This window comes from Prinia subflava, chromosome 7 (genome assembly GCF_021018805.1).
Source record: "Prinia subflava isolate CZ2003 ecotype Zambia chromosome 7, Cam_Psub_1.2, whole genome shotgun sequence".
Lineage (NCBI taxonomy): Eukaryota > Metazoa > Chordata > Aves > Passeriformes > Cisticolidae > Prinia > Prinia subflava.
The window spans coordinates 16,853,052-16,864,006 of record NC_086253.1 but is presented as its reverse complement, the minus strand read 5'-3'; the positions used below and the strand labels follow the sequence as shown (position 1 = coordinate 16,864,006).

General features: G+C 40.8%; 1 protein-coding gene across 3 annotated transcripts in view; it reads left to right on the top strand.

Annotated features, from left to right (window-relative positions):
• The first annotated feature begins 640 nt into the window (after window positions 1-640).
• KCNIP4 (potassium voltage-gated channel interacting protein 4) overlaps window positions 641-10,955 on the top strand; it is a 385,096-nt gene continuing 374,781 nt past the window's right edge. The window contains exon 1 of one of the 3 annotated variants that reach the window (XM_063401705.1): window positions 641-990. In XM_063401705.1, the coding sequence (XP_063257775.1) occupies window positions 930-990 (61 nt within the window). In that variant the 5' untranslated portion in view covers window positions 641-929. The remainder of the gene's footprint in view (window positions 991-10,955) is intronic. The other 2 variants (XM_063401702.1, XM_063401704.1) reach the window with 2 other exon arrangements.

Genomic DNA, 10,955 nt, shown 5'->3' with positions numbered 1-10,955 from the left:
CCTTTCTGTGCCTTGAAAAAAGTTACTGTAATTTTTGAAGCTGAACACAATGAGAAGAAAAACTGGGATTTCTGAAACATGTCATTATTCACGCAGGGATAGACGAAATCATAAAAACTGAAAAACTGTGTAAAATTGAACCGGGAGAACTCATTATTAAAGCATTTTCTAATGGCATGTCATGTGTCATACATGGTAGCTTTGATAAATTAAAGGTCTCTTAAAACTCCCTTTCCAATCCCTTCCAAACTATGCCTGGGGGCTTAGGGAGTGCTCCCAGCCTGTGCTAGCGGTGTTGGAGGGGCGCAGCTGCGATGTGAGCTCCCCTGTGCTCAGCGCTGCTCCGTGTCCCGGGCAGCCTGCGGCTCACAGGTGATGCGGGCCGCACCTGTGTGCGGCCGCACGGCAGGACGGGGCGGTCCAGTCCTGCCCTGCCCTGCCCTGCCCTGCCCTGCCGGGCTCTCCTGGGGCTTGCCCCGCTCCCGAGCCGCTCCGGGGGCAGGTGCTGGCTCAGCCCCGCGGCAGCAGCGACCCCGGGGAGCTCGGCGGGGCACCAGGCGAGCCCAAGCCCTCCCCGTCCCGGCAGGGAAGGGGTCGCGGCCGCGGCCCCGCGGGCGGGCGCCCCGGAGCCCCGGAGCCCCGCGCCGAGCCCGCCCCGCGCCGCGCGGGTGGCGGGGGAGGCGCCGAGGCGGGGCCGCGCTCCCGCTCCCGCTCCGCTCCGCCGCTCCCAGCCCCGCTCCCGCTCCCATCCCGCTCCGCTCCGCCGCTTCCAGCCCCGCTGCCATCCCGCTCCTCTCCGCCGCTTCCAGCCCCGCTCCCGCTCCCATCCCGCTCCGCCGCTTCCAGCCCCGCTCCGGCTCCCGCGGCCCCGGCGCGGCGGTGCTGCCGCGCTCTCCCGCCGCGGCTCCCGGCGCCTCCCGCCTCGCAGCATGGACGTGAGGAGAGTGGAGAGCATCTCGGCGCAGCTGGAGGAGGCCAGCTCCACAGGCGGTAGGACGCGGGCGGCGCGGGGACGCGAGGCTGCTTCTCTGAGTTGGATTGGGGTCTCGTCCCCTCTCCTTTGGGCAGCAAGTGTGGCAACTCGGCATGGAGCGGGGAGGGGGAAGCTGCCTGCCCGCCTGCGAGGGGCGAGCGCACCCGTGCAGTCGTGGGCAAATGTGTGTGTGTCTATGGGGACAGTAAGCAAACGCGTGATGCTTGGGATCTCGGGCTAAGAAGCGTTCAGGGCTTCGCGATGTCTGCTCTGACCTAACTGGTACTTTTGCCTTTGCTGAAAAGACTTGGAGCCGGGAATGAACCTCCAGGGCACAACCTCTCTAGTTACCAACTTAGGTAATTCTGGTCAGGCCCCCTTACACCTCCCTGCTTTGGTCTCCACTGTACCTTTGTGATGTGTAAGTGGCAGCTATTTGATGGAGACCAGCTGCTTCTGGTAAGCCAGGGGCTGTTTGGTGCCTTTCTTTTCTCAGTGCCTCAAATTGCAGTTACCCATTCACTTGGGAAAGGCTACAGGATAACTTGCATTTTAGGGAGGAAAAAAGCATGCCTTGCTATTCTCCACAGGAATTGTGACCCCTGGAGTTTTAAGAGTTTTTTCCCAGTTATTTAAAATGAAGCTTTTGGGTACAGTATGTGTAACAGGAGGTTGCCAAGAAAGGTGTTCAGCTCAAGCCAGCTGGATAAGCAGAGGATAGTTGGACAGTTAACGAAAAACTTCGCGAAACAGGCAGTCAAAAACAGGGGAAACTTCTTAGAAAAGATGTTTCTTGCTGTGCAGATAGATTTTTCATAAACTGTGATGCCAATGTAGAATAGTAGCCTTACCAACAAGTTGTTTGAAAGACAGAGTGCAATCCCACCATTTGCTTGATTTCTATGAATGCTCTGAATGCTTCAGAATGCATCTTCTGCTTGCTAGAAGAGGTTCACAGCCATGTGTTCCCTGCTGGATTGTACCTTTCCTTAATGTCCCAGATGTTGTAATGTTTCTGAGTGTGTAGCCTTTCATGTAGGATACCAGATCATTTGCATTGGGGATAGGGAACTTTTGTATCTGACTGTGCTATCAGCTCAATTGTAAGTCCATCTTTGCAGCTCACTAAAGTTTTGAGAAAAAAAAAATGTAGTCATTATAATTATCCAACAAGGGGACATGGCCACTAAAGTGGTGTTGTGGTATTTCTCACTACTTTTCAGATCCAACCCTCTCAAGTTATAATTTAGGCTTTTCAAAACTCCACATACCACTCTCAGCCTTCCAGTGCTATCCTGTTAGAGGTCTAAAAGGCAAACTATTTTTCCATAACACATACATCATCAGTGACAAACGCCGAGCAGGCTCTTGGCTACCTGTGCAACCACCATGCAGGACTGTTCAGGCTAAACAAAGCTGAGGTCATGATTTAGGCACAGTGGATTTGCACAGCTGCTGTTGAGGAATTATTTGGTTTATGGATCATTAATATAGGTATTGAAGCATAAAGACAATTTAAAGCTTAATGTTTTTTCTTGCAGGTATAGTTTGCAGTAGCAGGAAAGTGTCTGTACAAAAATTGGGGAAATATTATCTGAACCCATGTCATACACATAATAGGAAATACCCAGATGATATTTTTATGGAAATTGCCTTCAGCTGAACCATATATTAGATGTATTTTCTGTTTTGGTTCTCTTGATATGCATGCGTAGTAGCTTTTAAAAATTAATGACAGCTTTAATTCACTTTAAGCTTGTAATGGTTAGAGAAAGTAAGATACACTTTTGCACTCTTTTAGAATACCAAGCAAAATCTGACTGAAACATGACATACTGTGAGAAAAACATTTCTCAAAAAAGAGTTTTTACATGAGAAAAAGAATACGGAAAGATAAAAATGACCAAGCTAAAAGGAAATACCTCCTTTCTTTTGGAGAATGACACACATTGCTACACTGATATCACCAGTGCAACGTGATGTGATGTGAAGCTAACAAGTGTCTAGCTTCACTCCTCTGGGCTTTCTTGTGGCGTGAGAGAGCCCATTTATTTTCATCTTCCCACAGTTTAGGCCTTTGTTCATCTAAACTTTTGTTTATACTTTTCTCTAGCTGTCTTCCTCCAGGCTCTTTAAATGTTCAACTCATTTTCAGTGCCATCAGCATTTCTGAATGTACCTGTCTGTTGTATTTTTAACAAGGAAGGTGGATTTTTTCCTTGTTAATTCTCTTCAAATAGAATCATAGCTTCAAATGTTAGTAATTTTAAGTGGTAATGCCTACAGTAGAGTTGTTACTGGGATTTGATGTTAGCGCACCAGAGTCAGAAATGAAACCAGTGAAAATGTGACTGCTCCTCAGTTTCATTTTTCCAAGTGAAATAAAGCCGAAGTAATGCACAGACATCTTGAAGAATGAAAATTATTAATGCAAAAGGCAACATTGTGTGCCTTTTAACAGGTAGTGACTGCCTTAAGCTGATCTTCTTATATTTAATCTTGCACCTTGCAGGGCATCTTCTGATTCAAGGGCATTCAAATTAATGTCAATTGTAGCACCACTGAGAGTTGTTGGAGTACGAGAATGTGTCCTCTGTGGAATACTGAGCCATTGTAAGGATGAACTGTTTCATCCCTCTGCCTTATGAAACTGTCTTTATCAATGTCTTATCTATCAGAAAGCTGCAGTTGTGCTAGTGATAGCCAAAGCTCTGCTGCTGCTGGGTAAAGGCGTGCAGCATCTTGGCAAAATGAGAAGAGCAGAGGGAGATTATCAGTAAAAGTTTGTGTGGGTAAGGACAAGTTTAATCACAAAATGTCCTGTGGGTTCAATATCTAGGACAAACTTAAGCTATTGGGAATACTAATATGAATAAGACATTATCACTGCAACTGGTTGCTTTGCTTTAGGGTGTGATGAATTCAGAATGCGCATTGTGCTGACCAGTATGACCATACTTATTCAAAACCCTGAAATATTTACGAAAGCTATGGTGTCATTTATGACAAGTTTTGAAGATTTTCAGTTATTAGACAAGACAGTTGCAAATTATTCATGTTAGGAAAAAGGCTGTAATTTCTACATTGTGGGCAGAAGAACCGCAGTGGACCAAATAGTAGTATTACGCAGTGTTTATCCAACTTTAAGTTTACTTAGAGGTAAATATTCTCTGCCATGCCTCTGAGAGATCCTTGTGCATTAGTGCTCACTTTTGCTTTTAATGAATGACTTGCTCTTGTTGCTTGGAGCCTTCTTAGAAGACAAAGGAAATAGTGCCAAAAGGACAAAAAAATTACATGTTGAATAAGCTGAAAATAGGAGTTTAGGAAAATGGATGCTAAGAAAAAGCATGGAAGTGATAAATAATATACTGGGAAACAATTACAGGGCAAAGAAAGAAGAGGTGGGAGGAGGGAAAGGAGGAAACAGATTTTGTATCTCACACACTGAGACACAAAATCCATCATGTGTTAGTGGTATGTATTGGACCAATTTCTTTATATCGTAGTTGGGATTCATCTGACACAATGAAAAGCAGGCAGTGACTTTCTGAGTGATTTGCACCAATATTTATATCAGGATGAAAGCTTTGGTTTGTCTGGGAGCTCCATCCGAAGAATGTGCTGTCGGTGAAGAGTCAGCATCACTAAATTTACTAATGATATGTTGTCTCCAAACGCTCTTCATGTTTGGACACTTTTAAGATTCAGATGGACAGGGTGCTTTACCACCTTGTCTGTACTGTGCTAGAAGTGCTGCTTCCAAATGCAATGCTTTTTCTGTGAAATCTGCAAATACACTAGGGAAGGAATAAATTAAATGGACTCATGATCTAATAAAGGATGTATATGTATAATGGACATGCAAGGAGTTGCAAATATTTTCAGTGTGAAATATACATTCTACTCCTGCAGGGTGAAGGAAATGATTGGCACTTGGGAGAACTGACTGGGGCATAAGCCTCTGTATAAAATTTGAGTTTTGCCGCCATCTCCAGTTCCTCTGTTCAGTGAGTGCAAAGAAGTATTATATGCAAAATTGTGTTACAGAGAGTCATATTTGACATGAATGCTGAAAATATCTTGCCTTTCTATCACATAAATTTTACATCATGTAAATATCAATTTTCACAAAATACAGATTTCTTATTCATTATTCAGTCTGTCAAGGTTACTATCTATGCTTGGAGAGTTGATATATAAATAACTGAACATCTGGACAAGTTTCAGGTATACTTGGCTTAGAGAATTTACTCTTTCCAGGTGTTTTTAGACATTTTAAAATATATAGAGGCAGGTATGGTATCTAGCAGTAAGTGTAGCCATCAAAGAAGTAACTGGTGTGTGTCATGGAAAGCTTTTACAGTGTATCAGATAAGCACTTAGGACTTCTGCTTTGGATTGGAGCTGAATATTTGATCTGTGCAGCATTCAGCTGTAATCTATCCCATCTCAGCCTCTCAGTTTGCCACTGTGATTTATTCGGAATCTTTGGCACTTGGAAAAGAAAGTATCTAAAAATACAGTGCCTGATTGCTTCACTGTTTCATAGATATGTGCGTTCCTGCCAGGCTGTCCTACTGTCTTCTCCCCATCCCCCTCCCCAATTCTGCTTGTCCTCTCTTTCTTTCAGGTACCAAAATAGACTGCAATTGAGCTCTTCCTTGCCAAACAAATGCTGGCCATTTATTGTCTCATATGAGCAGAGGCCATTATGCCTGTTTGAGATGAGGAGGAAAACATTAGCAAATGTTTGTGGTCTTGGAACCCAAATCCATGTTTCAGTAGTTGTAGTTAACACAGTCTGAACCAAGCAGGATTCCCTTCTTTATTAGCACACACTTCAATTAATAGCCTTGAGCCTGTTGTGGGACATGAGAAATGCAGATAAAAACCTTCGTTATTTGGAGCACAGTGTGGCAGGGCAGGTGGAGGTGATTAATGGGATGGTTTGTCTCTATAATATTCGGCCTGAACTGTAATGTGTGACTGCATCAAAAGTAAATGGACAACAGTTTGACATAGGCATTAGCTTTTAAAATAGTAGTTATCCTTTCAGAATCCCATTTTTTCTTGCTTTCTATTGTTTTTATGGCTAAGTATTATTTGGCCCAGATTTCCCACTGAGCACACCAGGCAGAATGTGGAACTGAAAGTGTATGGAATGTATGTGTTTTGGAGCCTATAGAACTATGGAAAGCATGGAATCCAATTATTCTGTGATGTTCTAAATTATTAATTTGTAATTGTATTATAGGAGTTTTAGGATCATATAGATCAGGGTTTGATTTTTTTTTCCTCATCATTTTCCATTCTCACACTCTACAGGAAAGGTAATTTCTGTATTATCACCTTCATGCATGCAGCAGCAGAGGAGGTTGGGCACTAGATTTACTTCTATGAGTTTGGGAGATCTGTAGACAGCAATAAACTGGCAGCAGTTTAAAATATGTGCTTGGGTTGAAAATATATTGAATCCATTCGCCTCTAAGAATAAACCCAAACACAGAATAAAAGCTGTATATCTGAGCTCATACTGTGTTTTATTTCTGGCAGCCCAGCAGAGACTTAATATGGCATTAAAAGGAGCTCTCTGTCAGAGGTCTGAAAATAAATACAGTGTTTCTCTTTTATATTCTTTTTCACCTCTAAACCAAATTTCTTTAGAGATACACTTTATAGTTGTGATCCCCTGTTGTATGTTTATAATTTATACTGCAGTAACACAAACAGTGGTATGAAAGTCAGAGATGCTTATGTGTCCACTGGAGAAAGGAGCTACAGGTGGAAGGCATGATAATAGAGAATTTATAGATGCTTTGCCCTATTCAGAGAAATGATGCATTTAAATGTCTGGATTTTATTGTAGGAGATAATATCTTTGTTTGTCTACCAGGTATTTTTCACCAGATAATGCATAATCCCCAAGCACAGTTAAATGCGCAGCACTGCACAGCGCATTTTACCCGTATGCCACAAAGTTGCCAAGTGGTGACAGCATAAAAAGAACTATTCCATCTCAAAATGTCCTAAGACAGATTTCAAGGTGGTTGATGCAGTCAGTAAGAAAGGGTTTGCTATTTTATTGACATGTAAAAAGCTCCCCAGTTTTATAGATAAAGTTTTCTTGTTCTCACAATTTTCAGTTACCTCTCTGTATCTCCACAGAGCTATATTATGAATATTGCTGTAGTTAGTATGCTTTAGTAGAGAAAATCATATTCCTATTTTTTGAATCAAACTTTTGTTGATAATCCAGGAAGAACATTTAGGATTTATTAGAAAGGTAAACAGTAGCCATAAAGTGTGATGATAAAGACCAAGAAATGCCTTTTATGTCAGTGGCTTTAGTGGTATCTGAGCAAGTGGACTTTGGGATCTGCTGTTCTGCTACCTTTAGACAAAGACAATTGAATCCCATTTATCTTATAATCAGTAGGAGAAAAATCCTTAAAGAGTAGTCTACTGAAGTAATATAACAGGTGTATATCAAGGATATGCAACCATGGATTCATGTTTTATTGTGTGCTGGTAGCAATATGATAGGTGTTTCCTCAGAACACCATAGGTCTTGAGTTTTGAGAGTGGAGATGGTTTTAACCAGGGGGATACCCAGATGTCCTTAATCATTCTACTGTTGACTTATATTCCAATGCTCAGTAAGTGAATTGTATACTTCATTTCTTCTGATTCACTCTTTCTATTCTGTGTATTATTTTCCATGTTGATTTATGGACATTTGAGGTTGTGTTTTTTGATGTGACATTATAAAAAGTATTACCTGTTGTAACGCTATTAGTAAAGAAAGATAAATCTAGACTGTTTGCTTGGGGTGTTGTGTGGTGGCAGCATCCACCTGCTGGTAACTGAAACAAGTATACATTAAAATTAGTTGTTATTTTTAAAAACGTGCTGTAACTGACATACACACACACTTAGGTGCTGCCCTGATTTCTGCACAGCCAGTCTGCCAAATCCAAGATACCTAAGAAAAAAAATAAATAGATATGCAAGTCGTGAGGATGTGCAGTATGATTACGATACAGAGAATTTCGTGCTATTGTTTCAGTAACTAGGCCTACTTTATATACTGCATTGTTCTTTGATCTTTGTGGTGGTGATGAAGTGGGGTTTCCCAGTTTTTTTTTTTTTTGGAGTATTCCACATTGTGCATTATCTTCCCAGCCTACCTTCCAGAAGGGGGTAATGAGAGAAGTGCCTCTGCATCTAGGATCTGTCTACTCACTAAGTTGTTTGCTTCAAAGCTGTTGCTTCCAGCCTTTGTTAGGTAGATGGGAAAGAGAAGGTCAAAGAGCAGGATGGGTTTGGTAGAGAGGTGATAGGTGTTGTCCTTTCTGCCTTCTTTTACATGATGATGATGACAAACCTCTTTGCAGGAGATTGACACCTCCAGCTCCCTCAAGCAATGGCTTCTGCTTCTGCCTATTTGTCACTTGGAAGCACATGTGAACCCCTCAGCTAAATGAGCACTTTCTGACCTTTTTTGCATAATCTTTTTCCTCAGAGGGATGTTATTTTTAGGTTACATGCTTCTTTCTTGGTTGGTTGATTGTCAGTCAAAGGAGAGGAGAGTAGGTGATGCATCCAGTGGAACTGGTGGTCTCTAATGCATGTTTTATAAAACAGAATTCTGATAGACTGGAGGAAAAATAGCAAGTGGAGGCTGAAGTGAAGAGGAAACACATGACTGAGGCTACAGTGACATAGTTCTTTACATGGCACACCGACTGTAAAGTTTCCCCAGTACCCTAAATCTACTAAAAATATGAACTAGCAGGATCTAAAAGTAGACAGACTTGCTTAATATTATATTATATAAATATTATAATACCTTGCTTAATTGCTTAACTTGCAGGGTTGAACTGTATTTAGACATTATTTTGACTCATGATAATATTTGTGTCAGCTACATACACCTTTTGTTTCCATTCAGCTAATTTTCTAATATTAAAATAGAATAAACCAATTCTGTGTTTCAACACAGACTTATAAAGATCTCTTCCTGTATCGCCAGTCTTTAAGGCACCCCAGACTTCTGAGAATCAGTGCCTTTTTTGTTCCTGAGAGATGGGAGGTGTTCAGCTGAAATCCCATGTTGTACTAAAAAAACAAAATCATCTACTCATAATTTAGCTGTATGTTTTACTTTGCCACAGTTTAAAAACAACTGCCTATATTTAGAAATGCAAAAGCAAGAATATTTTGACCTGTTTAGATAGTAAAACTATCTAAAAGATGTCAGTAAATTTCTAATGTCTTATTAAGCAGTGTTTTATCAGCAGTCACTTTAATCAACAGCATTTAAATTACTGCTAGGCTGACAATCTGTTAGGACTTTTTCAATTAACGAATTCAGAAGAAAGAAGAAGCAGCTTTTTTTTGGTGTGTTTTTCTTTTCCTTTCAAGAACCCAAGGCATTAATAGTGTGTTTTCATATTAAACCTTTTCAAAAAGAATACGTACAGAAATGCTGTTAGTTGAGTGACTAATTCCTCCATGAAAATGAACAAGAAAAAGCTGTTCATTTTCATTGGAAATGAATGGCATTATCAAAACACTATTTGGTAGGTGCCTTTCCCTTCTGCAGGTGCAGTGTTAGAATAAATGAGTATGCAATAATGAACACAGTCCATTATGTAGTTTCTTGTTGCAGCAACACAAAACAATGTTTTGTGTTCCGAGAAGGGCGTGTATTGATTAAATGCACCTTTACACTTAAACAATTAATACAGATCTTCTGGCTCCATCAGTGTCTGTTTCATCATGATTGAAAGCCTGATCTTGCAACAATTGCAGTTCAGTGCAGTGTTTGTAACTCAGGATCATCCTGTTAAGAAAGGCACTTACTCATAAGTGTTTGAACAATTGACTTTAGTCCTTCAGATTCTGAAACTTCTTACAAAGAAGGGAAGAAATAAAGCTTTTCTCTTCCTGCATAGTCCAAAATTTCATAAACCAAAACTGGGGCTGTAGGGGATGCCAAACTATATTGACAATACACCTTGTAATGCTAATACAATCTTATCATGTTAATATAATGTGAAAGAATACAAGAATATGAGAAGCAAATAGAGATATCAAAAGAGAGCTTGTTTACCTATTCAAAATAATGGAGAGTATTTCTAATCCAAAACACCAAATCTGCAACTTTCAAGAGTCAGTTAATTATTTGCTTTCTGGGAAACAAAACTTCCCCAAGGAACGCTGAGATTTTTGTGTAATATCTTCATTTGAGAAACTTTTATTATAAGAAAAAATCCTACCACTGACAGAGATGTGACTTTTCTGGCTGAGGACAAAATAAATAGACATAAACTCAGTCAAGTTTACATGTTTATATTTGTCTCTGAATGCTAGGCAGACAGTGACTAACCAGGCTGACTGCATACAACTGTGTGTAATCCATACAGACTGCTCAGGGCATAAGCCTGATACAAAATCCAGCTCAAAAACTCTATTACATTGGATTTCATTTGTACTTTTGAGATAAAAGCAATAAAAACCTAAGGAATCACAGAAAAGTATTTTGGAGTAGAATTTGAGAAGTTTTCCTGTTTCTCCTGATTTCCCAAGGCAGGATCAAATATTGATATTCTGTTTCAGATGGCTTTTGCTCAATGTACTTAAAATTCACAACAACTGAGTGCTTTATGATATTGTTGGTTAATTTAGTCCAGAATTTATCTTTCCTGATACAGTTTCCTAGTCCTAAAGTAAATCTTCTTACATGTAAGGCCTGGTACCCAAAATGTTTTGGGTGATTTTATAGTACTGAGTTGAACAAACACTTTCTTTGGTATGTCTTTGATTTTTGTCTTGTTTATAGTTTTAGGTCTGAACTGCTATCCCTTCCACAGCAGCCTTCCACCTGTCCTCAGCCTGTGATTTAACGTGTTCAGCAGTGACAGACTTCTAGACAACTTCCCAGTTGTCACCTAATAGCTTTTCTCCATTCTGTTTT